The sequence below is a fragment of the Protopterus annectens genome, chromosome 2.part0 (genome assembly GCF_019279795.1).
Source record: "Protopterus annectens isolate FY-2018-M chromosome 2.part0, PAN1.0, whole genome shotgun sequence".
Taxonomy (NCBI): domain Eukaryota; kingdom Metazoa; phylum Chordata; order Ceratodontiformes; family Protopteridae; genus Protopterus; species Protopterus annectens.
Window position 1 is genome coordinate 422,565,377 of NC_056728.1, and position 22,671 is coordinate 422,588,047.

Genomic DNA, 22,671 nt, shown 5'->3' on the forward strand with positions numbered 1-22,671 from the left:
CCATCTTCTCAGAGGCCATCTACCCAAGAGACTCATAAGATAAATGGAAAATGTTGTCTACTTGAGTCACTCCCTGAATCGGGACCCATTTTTTTTCTCCAGTGATGGAGGTCATCAGTTATCAGCTATCAGGTCCGGAAACTTTGGTGTGAAATTTAATTATTTTTTCATTAAAGTCCAGTTACCAGTCATTTCTTATTTTTGCTCTGGTCTAACCTCTTTGCCCATGGCCTCTTTCAATACCAATAACGTCTTATTAATAGCTACAGTTCTACTGAAGCCTCTCATATAAGATCACATTATTTTGAGGAATTTTTGCTTCATGAAGGAAGGACTTGCTTTCCCACCATTTATTACAGCTGCCTTAGCTAAGCTAAAGTTCTTGTCCTAGAAGACTTTATTTCTGGATGTAACAACCTTTGCCATGAGAAACTCCAAACTATTTCTCTGAAACCACTATACCTTACCATTTAAAAGTAAATTATTTCCTTGGGTATGAATGTATCTTTTGCGCCCTAGGCTGGCACAAAAACTACTTTGTATCAATGAGTTTATTTGCTATGCTTTCAATATTTCAGTCAACACAAGCACCTACTTTTATTGTATGGATATGCACAGACAGTTCAGATATTATCTGTACAAGGTAAGACTGGATACATGAACACCTACACTAAGTGTACATGATCCCTGTTCAAAAACAACCCTAACACATTTTTTGTGCTGTCTATTCACTCAGAAAGATTAGACTAAGTGTAGACATATTCTACACATTGTGGTAACCTTTATGAACGCCCTCAATATTTAAGCAAAAATCAGAAGGAAAACTAAAATTATGAGGAAGAATGTGGGAGTTATGCTTGTGTTGTCTGTTCACTCAGAATGTGTACAATTAGTATAGGCTTTAATGAATCCAGCCCAATGTCTCTGCATAAGACAGAGGTCTTTGATGGAGGTCATGAGATTAAAAAAGCTACCAAAGAGTGACATTCTAAATGACCCCATAGCCGTATTGTTTTTGTTACAGTAAGTAGGCTAAGATCTCACAAACTACATGAAAAGTATATTCTACAAGGACTATTGCTAAACCTACTGTCTGCTTTCAGAATACATTTTAGCAGCAGCTACTTGGCATTCTCTGAGCAAATTTCCAAAGCATTACTGATTCAGTATAACTTCCAGGTCTTGACCTTTTCTGCATGCCATAGTGAGCAAAGATACTTTCTCTTACTCACCCAGGAGGTCTGAGCTTGGAACTCTTATCTTAATAATTCTTAAAAATACAAAACTCATGGGTACTTGCTATAATGCTAGATCTCCAAGTAGACCTTTGGTTGTAGGGTACAGCACATCCTCTATATTCCTGCATTGTATTCCTTATATTTCTCTCAGTTTCTTTTACTTAGCCCAACATTTGAAAGCAAGAGGACATGTTGCATTGTGGGATGGAAAAATGGAACTTACAACCTGGAAAAATTCAACATGCAAAGCAGACATAATATTTCCAGTAAAAGTCGTAACAGATCTTGCTGGTAGCATTCTGCTAGCATGTTTCCCAGTGTCGTAAGTAAGCAAAACCTTCATATATGTATATATATATATATATATATATATATATATATATATATATATATATATATATATATATATATATGTATATATATATATATATATATATATATATATATATATATATATATATATATATGTATATGTATATATATATATATATATATATATATATATATATATATCTCTTCCAGGTAATAACATTGTATGATGCATTACAATCTACCACACTTTTCTTACACAGTGTCTACTGCTCATAAGATTTTGTTTTTCCTCGAAAACTCCTGTATCAAAAGGAACCCTTTGCCTGTCTCTGAAATAACTAAGTGCATGCACCTTCCAGATAACAGCAAAGTCTAGCGTTACATTTTGTCACCATATACTCAGATGGTGCCCTTTAATGGCAGGATTTTTACAATATTCCTTTTTTAATTTTTCCAAGACTGTTAGGTTTCAAATACCATGACTGGAATGGATCCTATTCCTAAGTCAAAATATGATTAAAGTTCATGACATTAGTATTGTTTCAATCTTGGATGTTAGCCAGAAATACTCTTCACAGCACAGGCAGTGTGCCCAGAATTGTCTCCTGCAATTCATATGGAGTTACATGTATCAACAACATATCTAAATATGACTTTAAAGTCTTTTCTATGAGACATACTGCTCCTACTACTATTGGTACTGTCTGGGTATTCTTCTTCCACATTCTTGCATCTATTTTTTTGAACTGTTGGTAATGGGTAATCCCATGTGATATAAACTTCATCATTTTCTGTAATGCTTTGTGGGTCATGTCTACAGTGCTTGTCAACTACTTCAGTATTGTAGTATTTGCACAATCCCCAGTGCAACAGTCTTGCCACATTATTATGCCTTTCAGTATACAGGCCTTCTGCCATTAGTGTATCATACCCAGCAACAAGATGTGCAGCTGTTTCCAATTCTGTTTTACAAAACTGCATTTGTCTGTTTCTCTGACATGTTTGATGGACTTTGTAAACCAGCATGTGCATAGTCCACTGTCCTGGGCCACCAATATTGACCTTTCATCTTTTTGTTTAAATTCACCTGTCCACATTTCTTGCCATCTCATCTGATCCTTCACCTTATATTCTTTCTTTTGTTTTTGGCACATTCAGGCTGCTTGATTTTTATCTACTTCTGGTTTGATTTCCATTCCCAAATGATATGCTTCTGCTAAACTAAGCAGAAAAGTCATCTTAGACTTGTTCTCCTCATGGTTTAAAACTTTCTCTATGTTTGGATCTTGTGAGGTCAGGATGTATGCATGCAGTCCTATGATTGTAGATCTATATATATATATATATATATATATATATATATATATATATATATATATATATTTTTGAGAGCCCCCATACCTTCACAACAGGAAATATATAATCTTGGGATACACTGACTTTTATAAATCATTTTTGTACAAGCAGCATTTTTTTTCTGTTTTCCTGTCCAACTGATCAATATACATTTTGGACAAGTGAGAACAGGAAGAAAAAAAGGAAAAACTTTTGTTGTTAGTTCATTTTGCAAGACCAAGATCACCTGCACATTTATCAAATCATCTGAGAAAGTTTTAATCAAACAGAAAAGAATATATGTGTGTGAAAATGAATGAGAGGATAGGGTGGAGAGTGAGGATGAGGAGAGGTGAGGATGGCAAGGAGGTGGAAATATTTGGATGAGTTTAAATACTTAGAGTAGGTAAGATGAGTGGTGTGGATGAGAGATGAAGAAGAGAGTACAGGCAGGATGGGAGTGGGTGAGAAGAGTGGAGGAGTGATTTGTGACAGGCAAAAGACCTGTAAGAGTGAAAGGAAGTTCTGCAAGAGGGTAGTGAGACCAGCTATGTTATATATGGGTTGGACACAGTGGGCATTGACAAAAAACAGGAGTTTGAGCTGGATGTGGCAGAATTAAAGATATTAAGATTTGCACTGGGATGCAGAGAAACAGGTTATCTGAACAGGCTATTCGCGAAGCGGAACAGCCAAACGGAAGAGCTCATGAGAGATGCAAAAAGACAAAAGAAAGTCTTCTTTACACTTTGTTTTGTTTTCTGGAACCAAATTCTATGACCTCCCTAATCTAAGTAGACAGCTTAATGGGTAAAGGGCAAGACAAAGAGTCACCCTGGAATATCTTACTTTGAAATTTTATCTCAGGGATAATAATTTTGCCTGCTTAATGGTCACTGTAATGTAATTGATCAATGTAGGTTACCCTTTTAATCTATTGCCATGATTAAATTTTCTTCTGAATGACTGTAAACTGTCGGCATCAATTCCAGTGTATAGTTTATACATCGATGGAAGGCAAGTCGATCTATAATTTTTATGATATCTTATAGGTTCACTCTTAAAGAGGACTATAGTTTTCCCTGTTGTTAACCAGGCAGGCGTCTGTTTGGAGTGTGCAAATAAATAGTTCCTACTCAGGGATAAATCTTCATGTAAAGATATTAATACTTTTAGATAGTTCTATTCCTTTTGCCTTGTTTCCCAATTATCTATAAAACTTTTTTCGGTCATCAATAAACTGCTTATTTTGTACTTTGCTTTTATATTTATCTGCACATCTTCTAAGTTTTTTCTGCCTGTGCTGATTAGATCATCTGTTCTGATATGCATTGCTTTTTTTTGTCACTTTTTTTTTTGTTGTTGTTGTTGTTGTTGTTGAACTGTTCCCTCTTCTTTACTCTTCTAACTCTGACACTTTTTGTTTTAATTGCTTTATATTTTTCTCTGTTCAATACTTCCATTATGTCATTTGATTTCCCGTATTTTTGTGATTTTATTTATATTAATTTAATTTTACAGTAATATATCCTATTTTTTATTTTGATATATATTCTGAATTTATATTGCATGAATTAACAGTCTTGTTTTGTGTTCATTTACTTTTCTTCTAAAAATGTGTAAAATGTTGTTTTTTTTTGACTATTTTTCAGTAATCTACTGTGTCTATGCATTCCAACAATTTCTTAATCCATTTTCTTTCTTTTAAAATTTACAAAGTAACATATTTGTTCATTTCCTTCTATAGAGTTCCTATAAAGAAAATAAATATTCCTGTGCCATATTCTTTTCACCCTGTATCATCATCATTGCTTCCATATGGGGGAACTCACTGGCCTATTACTCCACAACATTGACTTCATCAAAATACTTCATATGGCAACTGATCAGATGCTTCCTGCTCCACTGGTTTCTCCTTAATTTGGGGATTCATTATTCTATCATGCTGTGATGTTAGAGTTAGATTTTCTACACTAAATCCTTCACTTCTCAGGTAATCCATAACTTTAATTTCTATTTCTTTGTCCATATCTGGATGCATTTGCCTGTATTTCTTTTCAAATATCTTTGGTGCTGCTTTGTTTATAAATATTGCAATATATCAGATCTTCTTTTCTTCCCATGTCATATTTTTTTTTTTATTTTTTCAAAATCTATAGATTTTGATCTTTATATTTTCACACTTCCTCAGCACTATATAGAGTATAGATTATATATTATATATCATATAATATAATTAGGAAAAAAAAAAAAAAAACATAAACATTGGCAATCTTACATTTATATAAATGGAAACAAACATTCCTGATACAAATTTTTTTAGTAAACAATATTATAACTGTCAGCCACACACACACACAACTGTAGTTGCATATACTTCACTTATAATCTATCCAGTCATTGTCAGTCAAACATTACATAGCTGATTCAAATCCTGCCTTCTTCTAAACCTCGTTCCTCCTATAGTTCTCAACTGTCCAGATTTTTGCAGACTGTCCAGATTTTTACCTCATATTTTTGGTCTTTTCTTCATAAACTTTGTGGTTTTCTAGCATATCACTGGGGATTGAAGTCACTAAATATTGATAAGTGCTTCTAAGTTTATAGGAGCAATATCTAAAATCTGTTCCTAGTTTTGGGACTTTTCACAACAATCAAACACACACACACATTCAACAACCACACCACACACACAACACACACCACACCCACTACAATCTACAACAACTTACACCAAACCTAACCCACACCAACCACTCTATCTCCTTACACAGCTACCCCTAGCTCTAACCCTAATCTCTAACCCTAACTCACCCTACTAACTCCTAACCTAACCTAAATCACCAAACTGAACCACTCCCCTAACCACTTACACTACCTACCCTTTTAACTACCCCTAAACAACTAACTCACAAACACCCACTTTACAACACAATCACCCTCGCACACTTACCTGACCCACTCTAACCCTACTCCCTTAAACACTTTCACCAAACACACACACACCACCACACTTACCTGACCTGCTCCTAACCACCCTCCCACCCACACACCACAACCTATCCACATCCACACTTACCTTACACTTACGCAAACTTCCATCACTCCTATACTACACTAGCCTTTTTTATGTTCGGCATCTCGGGCCGGGTGATTTCATCCGTCGCGTCAGTCTTCCAACTGTCTGAACTGTCGATCTTCTGGGCTTCGCTGATCGGTCTTCTGGCGTTTCGACTAACTCAGGTAGACCCATATATATATATGTGTGTGTGTGTGTGTGTGTGTGTGTGTGTGTTGTGCATGTATGCACATACTTCTGTGTGTGTGTGTGTGTGTGTGTGTGTGTGTGTGTGTGTGTGTGTGTGTGTGTGTGTGTGTGTATATATATATATATATATATATATATATATATATATATCTATAGATAGCTATGGATCCTGATCTAAACAGCGAACATTATAATATCAAACTGGGAACACTGAAAGCTAAACAAGAAACACAAAACCTGCTTTTTGGCACGTGGCAAGCCCCGTGCATCCCACATCCTCTACTAATTACACATTTACACTAAGATCACACTACAGTGAGTAAAGGAGTAAAGTCCCATAACCACACTGTGCTGTGATCCCTCACACATATGAAGCTCTTTCTTGTTCGATGTTCTGCGTTTTCCATGTTCCTAGTTCTATGTTATAGCATTCTTTGTTGGGAACATTTGATGTTTAGCTAGGGATCTGGAGATCTGAATATATATGTTTGATTCATTGCACTCTGACAGCTTGTTCTCTGCCTGTGCCCAATGATGTTACCTTTTTTCTCCTCCTTTGAGGAATTTCCTACATTAACAGAATCTCTTTAGCCAACACTGAAAGAATTATGCATATTCCTTGGCAAGATTAATGTTTTATTCATTATGCCATTTTACCATAACGTTCATCATTCCCCCTGCCTCCGTAGCATATGGATTCTTTGCCTGCACACACCACACTATCAGCTTTCCTAAGCTCTTACTCCCTGTGATAGAGGATTGGCTAAGCCCCTGACATCAGGGAAGTTTAACCCCTGTCACAGAAAGTCGTTTTTTCAGTCTTTTAATGCCAGCTATAGGACTCACACAGGGTGTGCTCTGCTGATGAAACTCTTGCTCCTTTGTCAGCAGACCTAGCTGTGGATTCTCCAGCTGCCAACACTAACAACAGAGCTTTGACTTCTTCTTCTAACTCAACATTGCTGGATAAAATTGGCACGTGGTTAGACTCTCAGGGGGGAAAAGGTGTGTCAGTCTAGTAATTTAGTCTTTAAAATTTTAAATTTTCAGGGATCATATGGAAATGTATTTTGCAGTGTTTTTACAGGTTAGATGATGATGTTGTATCTTTGCCTGCTGAAGAGAAGTATTATATAAATGAGATTGTTTCTAATATGACTCAGGTTTTGAAAACTGCTTTGAGGAGTGTGTTGGAAGGCGGGAGCACAATTTCTAGAAATGCAGATGTTTCTGTTGCATTCAGAAGATATGGTTGGTTGGGTCCCAATCAGAAGATCAACTCAATGGAAAGTTGAACTTCATATGGTCGAGACCATATGATCCACTTTCTGAAATGTTGAAGCTTCTTAATGGAGGTTGAGGTACAGTGGGAATCAGGGAATTTACCCTTTTCCTCACTGCAATCTCAGAGTTGAGATATATATATATATATATATATATATATATATATATATATATATATATATATATATATATATATATAAACATGCAAGGGGTGGGAGTGCAGGGGAGCTTGCCCCCCTGCAAAAATTGACTTTTTGGAAAGTCAGTCATATGGTCTCTGAATGAGATCAGCTTGGTTACATAAGCAGCATTTTCCTCAGGATTTAATAATGAAATTTTGAATGCTCCTTTAAGTTCTGAATTTGTGTTTGGTCTTGCTGCTACCCACATTCTTAAACAGTGGAATGATATAGGTAAACTGATTCATGAGGTATCTAGAATGTTTCATATTGCTATGTTCTCCCTTAAGAAGGTGTTCCATCTTCAAAGGACAGAACAAACAAAAATCCCACCTAACAAGACTCCGGCTACCATAAGGAAATGGCTGGAGGATAATGCTTTTAAACCAAATAGAAGGGGGTTCTTTTCCAAAAAAAAAGATCATTCTCTTGCTAAAGAATGACTGTGTCAAGACTCAGGACATCTTTCCCCTTCTTCTCCAGGCTTTCAATGAACCCAGCAGCCATCCAGAAATAATCTCAGACAAGTGTGTGCTGAGAAAAACATTAATAAGGATACTTGTGGCAGTGGACAGAAAATCCTCCTCACTTCAGGGAAATCTCCCAGAATCTGCCAGACCAGACTTATCTGTTCTGTCAGGTACTCCTTCACAAGTTGCAAGCAGGCACTATAGAACCAGTTCTTGCACACAAAAAGTAAATGGATTTTACATCCAATTCTTTTTGGTGCCTTAAAAGGAGCTATCATGGAGATAAGTGCTAAATTTGTCATATCTAAATACCTCTCTGAAAGTACCCAAATTCAAAATGCTCACCCTGCAGATGGTCCTTAACCCTTCTTCTGGTCCACTGTTTCATAGTGATTTTATATCTAAAGGATGCTTATCATTACATTCCAATTGCTCCCAACTTCCAGTTGCACCTACAAAAGTCCTGTCTTACACCCACACAAAAATTTTTTCTTCCTGGGGAATATGATGGATGCAAAAACATTATGCTTTTCTACCAAAAGACAATGTCCTGGCTTTTCAGAACATTTTCAGAGACTTCTGTCTTCAGGAAGCTGCCTCTGCAAGGGAGTTTCTTAAAATTCTAGGCCTCATGGCATCAATAATTCTCATGACACCACCGGTCAGACTCTATATGAGAAATGTTCATTGATACTTAAAAAACTGTTGGACTAAGCACCTGCAATCCTTGCAGTTACAGGTACCAGTGCTGTTTTTTTTTTTTTTTTTTTTTGTGAAATAAGACTTACAGTAGTGGAGGGATCAGATGTCTCTCAGTCCAGACCTACACTTCTCTCCTTACACCCCAGATGAATCAGTCTAGGCAGACTTATCAGAGTTTGCGTGGGGAGCAGTGTTCAGGGGAGTTCAGTGCATGGAGAATGGAGTCCTTCAGATACTACAAAGCACATAGCATCAAAGAAGTGTTGGAAGTGATTCAGACCTTGAAAGTTCTTCACCACTTATGGTCCCTAGGTTATCTTAATAGTCACAGATGACACCACAGTCATGTGATAACTAAACAAACAAGGGGTACAAGGTCAAACCTTCTTTTCCAGTTGGCAAAGATGGCCTGGGAGCTATCCTTACAGCATTCTCTGACACTTCAGGCCTCATACATCCCATCAGAATAAAACTTAATGGCAGATAGACTAAGCAGATCACAGATGGACTCTACCGAGTGGAAACTCAGGATAGAGGTCTGTCTAGACTTAATCCAGATGTGGAGAACTCTTCAAATAGTTTTATTCACCTCCTTTCAAAACAGACTGTTGGAAAAATTCTATTTGAGACATCCTTGCAGCCAAGCTTGGAGGTCAGAGGCATTCTCATTCCCCTGGACAGGAATGTTGCTTTATGTATGGTCACCTTTTTCACTGATACCCAATGTACTTCTGACTATTCATAAAGAATTACCAAAGATAATTTTGGTGACCCCTTTTGGCTCAGGCAAGTTTGGGTCTCCCTTTTAATAGAATTGGCCAAGGGCAATACCACAAGCTTTCTCACACTCTGGATTTGCTTACATAGTGCCAAAGGTGACTTGTGCACCCTAACTTAAAGAAATTGCTACTGACAGCCTGGATGATTCTGTCTTGAAGCCTTTTAGACACTTGGATGTACAAGCAGATATTGAAAGAGACAAGAAAACCTGCAACTAGAAAATCTTATGTTTACTAGTAGAAGATGTTTTTTATATGGTACCTAACCTATATCAGAGGGCATGGTGACCATAAGTGGTGAAGAACATTTAAGATTTGAATCACTGCTAACATGTATTTGATGTTTATGTGCTTTGTATGGTGTCTGCCCCTCTGGTTTTGAAATATTTGTAATAGCTAATCAAGAGTGGATTATCTTATGCATCTATCAAGGTGCATCTTGTGGCCATGTTAGCTTGTCTGCCCATAGATCCCGCACTTTCATCTCTTTTTATAATCAAGCAGTTTATGAAAAGAGTGCTGCACTTGGGAGTTGCATGCTCTCATGGTGGCCCAACCATATCTGATTTTCCATAAGAACAGGGTTGGTTTATACACTAATCCTTTTTTCACACCAAAAGATGTTTTTCAATTTGCTCTGAATCAAGCCATCAGTCTCACAGTTTTTTTTCTGGAACCTAAAAGAAGGGAGAGAAGCTTTTGCATACTTTGGATGTACACAGGCAGTTCTTTGACAGAATTAACCCTTCAGGAAAGTTGAACAACTGTTTATTTCCTATTCTGGGGCTAAGAATGGTCAACCTGTCTCTCAGCAAATGATTGCTCATTTGGTTGTCCTCTGCTGTTATTTTTTGTTACTCCCACTATGGTAAATCTATTCTAGGGAATGTTAAGGCACTTTCCACCAGAGTCCTATCCTTTTTAGTAGAATATTGGAAAAGAGTGGACTCTAGAAGCATTCTAGAAGCAGCAAGCTCCTCCTCTGTTCACACATTTACAAAGCACTACAAACTGGATTCTTAAGTTACAGAGCAGGCTTTGCGAGGACCATTCTCCAGGGGTTCCTGGAACCTTATCCTTCTTCCTCTCAGGTAGAGTAAGCTTTGGGAATTTATCCATATGCCACTGAAGCAGTGTGAATGATGAACCCACCTACCCACCACCCCCCTTGTGTTATATATAGTTCAATGGTATCCAACCTTGTGTTGTTGGTTGGCTTTGGTTATGTGTGCTGGGTTTTTTTCTGCAAATTGTTTGGCTTTGGGAAATTCTTGCTTCTGGTCTTTCTTGGTTCTTTCTACTTTGCATTAAAAGCCTGAACAACTGGCATTCTGTGACAGGGGTTAGTTCCTTCCCTTATAAACTTTAACACTATGAAAATGTCCTACTACCACCCTTTGGGACTTCCTGCCATTCTCACACAGACACATGAAAATCGTCACTAGCTCCTTCCTATAATCCTTCTATACTCAGCAGGAGATTCTTTCCTTGTGACACACACACACACACACACACACACACACACACACACACACACACACACACACACACACACACACACACACACAAATCTCACCTAACCCAATACTGATTAATGTTGTCTCTGTTCTCCTCTTGCTACACTACCCATTTTTTTTTACCAGATAAAAAATCAGTGCATCATTGCTGAGCACATCCCACAAACACTGTGATATTAAAAATCTTGTGAGTAGACTGTGTGGGAGAAGGGTTACCTTGTGATACAGAAGATTCATCAGAGGAGAAAGTCTAACAACACTGAGAAATGCCTGAATAACACAGGGGCAAGCATTTAATACATTGCTGTTGCCATGAGGCAGAATTTGAAATGTTGTTTATGTGTGGGTTAAAGGGTCCCTGTTGCAAAAAGAAATTCTACAAAGAAAGAAATCCTAACAGCACTCGGGTATTGTTAAGACAACAATTTAGCAAACTGTAACATATCAGACATTGCCATTACCCTGAGTAGAGCTACATATAGTAATTTGCAAGGGTTTCCTGGTGATACAGGAAACTGCACAGACCTACAAAAATTCCTAGTATTACTCAGCACTTTTTGAGAAAATATAATTGCACAAGTCCTACTTACCTGTAACAGTGGATGTTCAAATTTCATGCTGCCTCAGTGGCATATGGGTTCTGTGCCATCATGCGTAGTTAAGATCAATGAGCTATTGCTTAGGGCAGAAAACTATCCCATCTCACAAATATATCAACTGTCATCAAGAGATTGCTGAAAAATGTGATGAGATTCAAACAAAAGCATTGCCATCAGCTGTGCTATATAATTTATCTCATTTCTTATGCTGTATTGTTACAGGCCACGGGCAGGCAAGCCATTACCTGTTACTATCTGGCAGACAGAGAGGGGAGATGACAGGCTGAAGAGTAGAATCCTAACTCATTTATGGGTTCATTTGAAGTTTAGGGTAATTATTTCATAACTGCACTAATGAAATATTTATTCCCATACTACTGTAAAGGTGGAGTTTGCTCTTATATTTGTAATAAGAAATACAATGAAAAGAGTGATCGTATCACTCAGTGCTCAGGCACTTTTTTAGGGTGGCACAATAACTTGTCAGGAATAGTACAGGTGTCAAACATGTAGGACTCAGCTAGATTGATCTCCTTTAATATTTTAATCCACCAGTGATAAGATAATATAGACAGGTTCAGTTTAGGATATTTATAATTAAGCTTTGCTGACTCTGTGTCTATGGCCTTATTACTCTGTGGATTGGAGAGAAGATTTAAACATCTGAAAAAATAACATTTTTGACCCATAATGCAATTATATATGCAAACTGTCATGTAGAATTGATTCCATTTCCACAGTTATGGACATAATTCCAACATTTTTGTTTAACTGCATCCATCAAATCTTAAAAAAAAACATAGTCTTGGTACAAATCTAATCTTTCCTGCTATACTGCACATATACTGTATATACAGTATACTGCACGTATACTGTATATACCTTCATCAAATATGCAGTATTCTGACCCCAGGGCATTCTGTATTAGTAGCTTCGATAGCAAACAATGAAATAGTATTTGAATGAGTAATAATGAGATGTTTGCTTTTTATTAAGGGAAAAAAATGCTATGATCAGATAATCATTCCCTTGGTCTACAGGTCATTGCTCTTTCTTTCACATCCCAGTTTGTCAGTTACTAAATAATTCTGTCTCCATCTGTCTGAATCCCTTTCCCATAATGATCTTGCATCCTATATCAACCTTGAAATCCAAACTCCACTTTTTTAAATCACCATTGTTATTACAGTGCTTCCTTCCCTCTTTCTTATAAACCCTCTGTCATCCAACAAATTACCCCAAGATGGTATAATACTGAAAAACTATTTGCTCCTAACCACCCCCTTCTAGAGTTCTCATCCTTTCCAAACAATGTCTCCATCCTTATTCCTATATTGTGTGGTCTTATTATATGTCCTTGTACATTGATAGTATTTCTCACGCCAGTGAAGTCAGGCACCCCTCATAAATTTCTCACCTATTCCAGTTACTCACTAATCAAGGTAACATTGTCAGGTAAGAAAAAATGTTCATATACAGCAAGGTCTAGTAGAACAGTATGTAGTATGACACACAAACACACATATGCATACGTACACACAAATCCATAACATGCTTCTGCTTCTATCCAAACCCACCCATCAGAATAACAATCAGGGATATGGTGCGCAATATTATTGCCCAGTACAATACTTCCCAGAAGACTGCAACATCAAAGATTAAACTTCTAATCTGATGCAGCCTCCATTCTCCGTTTCAAGCAAGTTTAACATGATAGGCATACTCTGTACCTCCAGCTCACATTTTCCATCCATACATTATACATCACAGAACTAATGCATAAAAGTACTTATAGTATTTCCATCCCAATGCATTCAGAAATATTTTCATCTTTATGTGACCTAGATGGACTTCTGTGTTTAGTGTTCGAGTTTTGTCACCTCAGAACTGTCTAATCATCTGTCCTTTAAACAGTTGATCTCCAATCCATAGTCTAAATTTTATATGGTAAAACTATCCATCCATATCTTCAACCACAACTCCTCAAATTAACAAAACAAAAGCATTAGGATAGTCCTGTATATGGATATACCAAAGAATTCATTTGACCTCAACAAAATTCAAATGTACTACAAAAAAAAAAATCTGTGCAGTGGGAAAGAAGTTGTACAAACAACTAAAACGATCAACTTCAATTAAAAGAAAGATAATGTTCTAATTGAAATAGAATGAAAGCACTTAACATTCAGTAAATAAGCCATGTTTATATTAATTGATGTTGTTTGTTTTTAGTTAAAATTCAAATGCATTTAAAACATACCCTATATCTCTCATTGTTATATTATGCATCATATAATCAACGAACAGTAACTATTTTACCTCCTTATTCAGTATAGCATTAATAGTTTAGCTTGGTGATTATAGAGGCTGCCTCCACATATAACTGCAAACACAAACAGCAATTTTTCATTCAAACTCTTGTCTATGGCCTTATTACTAATTATACAATAATGGTTCATTACTATTCAGAAATAAGCATGCCCAACCAGTGTTCCCATTGTAAGTTGAGCATATAACAGTAGAAGAAAGTCCATCCACTGAAGTACAATTGAGTGGGCAGACTTTTGTATTGGCATACACTGGAGGACACAACAAAATCTGAGAAAAATCAGATAAGTTCTGCAAAACTAAAACAGAAACAAACCTGATTTTTCTCATATTTTTGCACTGTCTCTGTAAATGTCTAGGTTTTAACAGTTAAAAAAAAAATGAAACAGCAACAGAGATTCCGTTTTCTCTGTCACTTCTCCTGCACTGATGTACTGAGCAAGGGTGGGAATGTAAGTCCCATGCGCATGTGTAGTACATCAGTATAGTGAAGACAGTGTGGAAGAATGCAGAACTGCCCTTATCCAATCGCATTGTTTAAAAAAGGTAAGTAATTTCTTTCTTAAATAATGTTACTGTATAAAGGCAATAATCCACTCCTGTTTGTGGGTATATCAGGATTTACCCAGTGGTTTTGCTTAATCATTCGGTTTTGCTGTTGTGATCAAACCACACTAACTGTGGGTAAATCCTGATATACCCACACACAACGATGGATTATTGCTTTAAAATTCAAGTTACATGGAGCACATATACTTGAGATGAAGTTAACTACAATGAAGTATTATTACAGTAAAGTTATTCAAATATAGAAAAGCACAGTAACACGTATTTTAGAACTGCAGTTCACTTTATAAAATAATGTAATATGTTACTAAAGCAAAAAAATCTTGAAAAGGCATTTGGTTTATACATTCCTCTTTGTAAGTGATGATCAACTAGCACACAAATTCTCTAATTATAAATAACCTTTGCGATAAATTCAAGGCATCTATTAATAAGTATAAAGCTGGGTAATGCATTTTGTTTTACAAATTTCACTTCATAAGTAATTAGGATAGAACATTCACCCTATTTAGAGAACTATTCATTTTACCCACATAGCATTGCTTACTAATTGTAATAATGGTTACAACTCAACAGAAGTAAAATATAAACATAAATCTGCCATGTGTATCAACTCATGTTCTCTAGATATTATCATACATTCAGAAATATTAATGATTTGTAGCCTATTTCAATGTACCTAAAATTATAGCCTTTCATTATTGTGATAGTAAAAAAAAAAAATTATAATTTAAATTTATAATTTAAAAACACTTTTAATTGTTAGAAGGGCTGCTTTAGTTCAAACAAATTAAATAACACATATTTCTGTCATCATTTGAATAAAAAAATAAAGTTCCTTCTTTGTGATGCATTAATGTATTGTAAAATATAAATCTTTTTAAGTAGCAGCCCATACTTTTAATCCTAGATTTTAAAATAGAGTAATGGGGAAACCCAGACTAAGTAAATAAGGCATACTTTGTTTGTGTCTTTTGGCTTTTCCTGGTTAGGGGTCGCCACAGTGGAACTCCGGTTCGCTAATGATTGGTAGTTGATTTTTACGTGCCGAGTTACCAGCCCTGACGCACAACCTTCAGTGAAGGTACACCCATTCACGCATGTCTCCACGCAGAAGATGCTCTAGCTGAGAATCGAACCGGACAGCATCTTACTATGAGGCGACAACGCTACCGCAGCACCACCACCGGCATACTACTGTCATCAAAATCAAATAGAGGAGCATTCCCTTTTCCTGTTGCATTATAATAGTCTCAGACCTTGAGGATTATGATCAAGTCTCAGACTGTAACCGACTTGTTATGTGTTTGAGACATGATGAAATTTTCACAAAGATCCATGCTCAAGAGATGAATCTGGGCATTCATGTTGATAACGCATAGACTGAGTTATGACTGGAGAGACCTGATCATTATTCTTTGTAGTGCATAGAGCTGTGCTAGTTACCAGCTACTAGAAAGGTTAGAGAAAAATGTAGTAGCACTACATATTTTACAACTTTGAAGGCTATAACACACTTACTGCTGCAACAAAGAGAGCGGCCATCACAGAAGAGCAGCATAAAGCTGTTAAACTCTTCATTCAGAGATGTTTATTTTCTTTTTTCTGAAAGAAATGAAAAAAAAAGAAAAAAATATGAGCAAATAGTTTAAAAGCTTCCTGATTCTCTTTTGTCAGGCCATTGACTGCTGCTAATGGTCTAGCGTGGGACTAAAGCTTAACAGCAGTGAGGCCTGCTTAGCAAAAGCTTGTTGAGTACCTCTCTGATGTCAAAAAGGTGCTTAACAAGCATGTCTTTTTCCTGATGTCAGAGTATAATTCTGGTGCTCCATGCACTACATAATACTTTTAAGAGTCCATATCTGTAATCTTAAACTTCAGAACTTGTGATGAAAATGTGAAGTATGAGAGCTGAATTTTGCGTCTCATATGGATATTTAATGTCTCTTTAAATTTTAAATATTAATAAGCATTGAACATCACAATTTATGTAGTGTCATGATAGTTCTTTCTCTTCTTTTTGATGCCATTGTTGCATCCTTTATGCATGACATTCATTTTATTATATCAGCCTTATGTATCCCATGAAAGAAAATCCAGCTATGTTTGTCATACCTACATGCCATGGTCTGTAATGTTACAAAATTCCATTGCATTTAAACATATCAATTTATTAAACAACCATTATATATTCAAATAGAAATATTCAATATGTAGAGCTTTCATTCCTCTGCTGCAAAATATAAAAACAGTTTCTTTTTCTGTTCAATTTGTATTCTTTCCTCAGTCATCTTCCATTGACTTTGTAGAATCTCCTGAATTTGAAGAACCTATATAGTCTAGCTCAAAACCATAGCTGGTACTTCTCCCTTCAGAATGCTGGTACTACACAAGCACATCATCAGCATCTGCTGATCATGCCCTCTAACACCTTGTATCAGGGCAGACACTCCCTTCACCCTACCATAGTTACACCTCTGGTTTAGATCAGTGGGCCATACAAGAAATGCATGGGTAGTTCTCTTAATTTAACCACTGCTTCCTCTATATTCATGAATGCTAACATTCTGTAAGGCAATACCTTCCATACATTAAGAAAAATTACTCTCTATTTTAAATTCTGACTTTTACACTCCTTAATGACCTCAACATACTGAAGTCAATCTTAAAATGTAGTCTATGAGTAATCATGATCTAGACGAACAAGATGTCCAGCCATAGTAGTTATTTTCTTATTTGCCGAAACTGTCACAGAAGTTCTTTTTCATCCCATGTCTCAACCGAATCTAGAATAACTCTAGGTTTTACATATACCTTTTCATGTAAAGTCAGTTACAAATTGAGTTACTTTGTCAATACCCAGCAGTTGTCACAAAACATGTACACTGTGTCATTTTACTTTTAACACTCTAAAAAGTCTACCCCTTCTTCTGTGATTAACACTCCAACCAGTACCAGAGTTTTCATATGGGTTTTATCTTTCATAGAAAACAAGTGCTGTTCAATGTATTTCACCTTTTCATAAGTCCCCATAAAGTTATTTCAAATATCATCAACCTCCTGTTTAAGTGATATTATGGTAACTTGTGAATCATATAAAAAATTGTCATCTTTGACTTTTGCTGCCTCTAAACATCAAACATATCCAGCCAACAATCTAGTTATATGCCAAAGCTGATGTCCAATTTCCTCTAACACACTGCCTTTACTTTTACATTAAAAGTTAACTTTTTGGTATCTTCTCCACTTCTCTTCAACTGGGCTTGCACTTTCTGGCGCCATCTCACTGACTATATTTTCTCCAAACTTATGTTTTCAGCACTATTTTCCATTTCTTCTGTCATCAATGGAGATAATCCTTCACACATTTTTTTTCTTTACAAACTTGCCTCAAGTGAACTAGTTTAACTCAAGAAATATTACTTTTTATTTTTTTGATAAATAAATTGACCTACGGAGAAAACAACTTTATAAAGCAATGTGAGGCTTCCCAAAAATTTGAAGTGTTTTGTTAACTACTACTTTGCTAAACTATAGCACATCTTCTTTCTAGCAGACTACACAGTTTTTGTATCCTGTTTCACTTTTTTATCTTGCATATGCATACAAGAAGTGATGTGTAATATTGACTGGCCAGTTATGCATGGCAAGTGTCCTTCTTTACTCTGTAAGGATAACAAGGATGGAACTAATCTCTTCTCATTCTTTTGAGCTGGTGACAATATATTACTTGGCTCCTACTCCTTCAGGTGAAAATGGTATTAATACCTCCTCACTCAGATCTAGAGAACATGGGCTTTGTCCTTTCTGTATTCAGAGATCTGACAAGATTGAAGCTATTGCCTCTTGGCTACAGGTTACTGCCTGCTGAATCTACATATAGCCATGCAGTACCTCAATGACTCACTTAAAATAAAAATTACAAATAGGTAAAGGGTGGCAGTCAAAAACATATCAGGAGTTACAGAAAGTATTATTCTCATGGCATTTAAGTTGGTTAATGAAAACAGAAATAATTATGCATTTCCTTCCAGTGTACCATCCCTTCTTGACAATAATGCCATGCTTGTCACCATGACAATGGAAATGGACTTGTACTAACTTGTGAAACAATTAGAAAACTGAAAGGAGACACTTTTCCCCTTATACTGTAAAAATGGTGTTGTATTTCATAGTATTTATATATACTCAAGTATATTGTGTACTGAAGCTGCCACTTGCAAGGTTATCTAAGGCACTTTGCATAAATGAGACATATGATACACACATGACACTTTTCATAGCAACACAGAGAGAAAGAGATAAGAAATGTGATAAATGCAAGCTTAAAAGTGTCTACATACCAGATGATGTGTCTTGAGGAATATGTACTATGATTTCAGTAATAATGTCCATTGTAACAAATGTGAAAAATCAAGTGTTTGATTGGACTTTATAACATATTTCCAGAAGTCTATAAGGTGAAGCTTCAGACTGCCTAAGAAATAATAATGTGGATAATTACAGAATTTGTTTAAGGATATCATACATTTCTATGCAGTGCTATGCCATTTTAACATAGCATTAAATGATAGCTTGAAAAATAGAACTGAAATACCGTCTGTGATAAACCCAAATAAGCTAACTTGAATGAACACTAGTTATGTCTTGAATGTGCCACTGGAGGAGACTGAATACTGTATCCTATGTTGTTAACATAAAATTAAATACAATATGTATCTTTGTTGTGTCTTTGCAGAAGACTGTGTTCTAAGGAAGGGATTCCCTCCTGTCATGCGTGATGGCCAGGGCAAGCCTGTAGTCTTTGCTATAACCTCAGTCCTTCTTATCATCTGCGTGGGAGTTATTGTGGCTCTCTGTGTGCGGTCACGAACCAAACCCAAGATAGTAGATCGAGCCAAATATGAGAAACTGCCCAACAGTGTTGGAGCATCTGCATCAAGTGAGACAAGCAGACAGAACTTCAGCTTCCGGGAAAATCTTGTACTGGAGTACAAGGATCGAGAAAATGAAGACGAGGAGGAGGATGATGACATTGTGTATATGGGCCAAGATGGCACTGTTTATCGTAGATTTAAATATGGACTTCTGGATGAAGAAGATGAAGATGAACTAGAATATGATGATGAGAGTTACTCATTTAAATAACACATTTCTAGTATTCCTCAATATTTTCATGTTTCTTCTTGCATACAAATGTTGGTTTTCCATTTATTCTCCTAGATGTGTCTAAATTATGTTAATAGTGAAAGTGGATTACATAAACTGAACTTCTAAAAAGTATTTGAACTGCAATATTACTTACTGTTCTTGAACCAGTAAAAGGAATAATACAAATGTGTGGGCTCTATGAAAAGGAAAATATATTTTTCTTTGTGTTATAGTTAAGTAAGCAGTAATAAGTGTGAATGCTTTACTAACTAGGACCTGTTTAAAACTTGATGTTCATATGCACTAGGAAGATACACTGCCTCTTAAGGTAAGACACGGGGTACACTCCAGAACATGTGCTCATTTATTTAGGTAATCAACCCCCCCCAAATCCAGACAGACTATTAATGTAACGTTAAAACATGCACATATGTGCAGTTGCCACTTGTACCCCTAAGATGTGCAGGTGTGGATATTAAATGAAGGTCAATTATTTTAGGGTCCATTGTCCAACACGGGCTTGCTGCTTTATCTTTTAGGAAATTGCAAACCAAGTTAAAGGGAGGCTATCTGTGTGATAGTGATATTGTTATACATAATGTGTCCAGACCATGCATTTGTGCAAACCTACTACTTGTTTGCAGTGTACATGTACATTTTGGTTTACTCCCATAAGCTACACTGTCAGACATAACTTTACAGTGATGTGCCTATTTTGCTCATTTGTATTAAGGTGGGCTCAGGCTTCAAAGGGTTGTGAATATCCACTCCTTCAAAGAAACCCTGAGCCAACCATTATGCATTCTGGAGCCTGAGACACAAACAGCTGTTATCTTAAGTACATCCAATGAGACAGTCAGTGTTATGGGTTCTGCAGTTATGATCTACACTCTGAACAGTATAATCAATTGATGCAGAGGGTTAAGGCTGTGTGCTGTAGTTCCTCTGGAACAGGGTTTGAATCTCCCAGCCCTCATCTCCTACTTTGTGACCTTCAGCAAGTCACTTAACCAGAGATTGCTCCGGGTTGCCCCTGAAAATGAACTGTATGTCCAGTGGGTCTACAAGGTTAAATATTAATGGATATTACCAGTAATATTTATATGATGGCTAAGCCATAAACCGATACTGCACTCTTTTTGAGTAGCAGCTTCTGTTTTGCCTATCATATCCTCATCATTATCCTTGGTGTCCCTTGTAATACTGTGAACATTTTTTCTTCCTTGAAATAATAAACTACACTATGAATGTACACATTTATAAAAAGAAATGTAAATGAGTCTGTTTTGAAAGTGAATAGTTTGGAATACAAGGTTTGTAGACAGTGTCCCAGGTTATTTTGGCAGTTTTATGACATAATGTGACATCCTTCAGTAATTTACTGATTTTCAACTAAATTCTCCATGAAAAACATGACTAATATTTAGCAGCAATGCACATCAGGCGTGTAACTTAAATGCAAACTTATCTCAAGTCCTTATAATATTCAAACCTGTTAATTTTGGGTTACTAACCTGTGTCATCCATCTGCTCAGTTTAGGAAGTTTAGTAATGCTATGGAGCCCCTAAGAATCAGCATGAAGTGTTTTGTTCATAGGTTGTTACTAGGCTAACAACCACTAGAGACCTTACAACCCTAGCCATACACCCCAAACCATTTGGGTCCTCAGTAAAGCAGATGGGCATGTTAGTAGGGAGGTAACTAAGTTCAAGGATTTGTAAGGGAGTTTTTAGGATAATACTTTTCTTATTGACAGGCTCTGTACATAAGTGACATGGGGGCAAGACCTTTGGTAAATCTACGATTTCCCATCCAATTGTCAAGATTTCAGTGAATATGGTGAGGGATGAACTGTGTTTTACATGGATTGGGAGCCTATTCTATAGTGCAGGGATCCTTTGGGATACATATCTGTCTCTCCAGCATGTTCTGTTTATGTCATAAGCAAAGTTCACATCTTTGGATCTAGTGTTTCTGTTACTGTTTGTTTTGCACATGTGCAACAGATCCATCAGGGCTGGATCTGAGGAAGCCCTGTAAGCCAAGTAAAGATCCCGTCTCAGCAGCCTGTAGGAGACTGAATACAGAGACATAGCTTTTAGGCAATCAGTCTAGGATGGAGTATTCCTGCCCTGAATTCTCCTAATGAGAAAGGTTTGTGGGTGTTCCAACTGTTGCAAGTGTCTGGTTAGATACATGCCAAAGGGGCATTGTATTCAATGTTAGATCCGATAAGGGCCGAGTACAGTGCTACTATAACTTCCTTGGACCCAAATACCATACCCTTTCCTATATGTTGGGCAACATAGAATGATTTTCTTACTGTCTTAGCTACATAGGTTCATAGGTTCATACTAGGCTATCTGCCCTAGGGCATTTATAAGCCTAGCCAGAGTGTGTTTGGCTTTCGCCACCCATTTTAAATTAATTTTGCTATGCCCTTTTTCAAGGTTAGTATATTGTGCCTCTGTCTAACAGTGACACAGAAGTGATACCCGGGGTAAACCTATGATCTCCCATCCACTCATCAAGATTCCTCTTGAAGAGAGTCAATGAGGGACTGTGCCTAACCTGGACTGGGATTTTATTCCAGAGTGAAGGGAGCCTCTGGGTTATGAATCTGTCCCTCCAGCATGTCCTATTTATTTCAGTGCTGAGGTTCAATGTCGGTCAAAGGCCAGATTGCTGTCTACATATGTTCCTAGATCCCTTACTACTGGGTCGACTCTTAGAGCTGTTTTATTAATGAAGAAATTAACTTAGGTTGACAGTTTCCTGAAGAGCATTATAATGCATTTTTGGCATTGAGTTTTAGGCCATGTCTTTTACACCAGTCATTTGTCTGTGTTAAACCCTCTTGCAAGATATTGGTGTCTTTGGGCGATCTATAATCAGTTTATGGTCATCTGTAAACATTAGCCTTGACTTCTAAGAAGTAGAT

At 36.6% G+C, this 22,671-nt stretch overlaps 1 protein-coding gene across 1 annotated transcript in view; it reads left to right on the forward strand.

Annotated features, from left to right (window-relative positions):
* LOC122792741 (proprotein convertase subtilisin/kexin type 5-like) overlaps positions 1-21,669 on the forward strand; it is a 104,033-nt gene extending 82,364 nt beyond the window's left edge. The window contains exon 3 of the mRNA XM_044060321.1: positions 19,317-21,669. Within this exon, the coding sequence (XP_043916256.1) occupies positions 19,317-19,726 (410 nt within the window). The 3' untranslated portion in view covers positions 19,727-21,669. The remainder of the gene's footprint in view (positions 1-19,316) is intronic.
* The last annotated feature ends 1,002 nt before the right edge of the window (positions 21,670-22,671 follow it).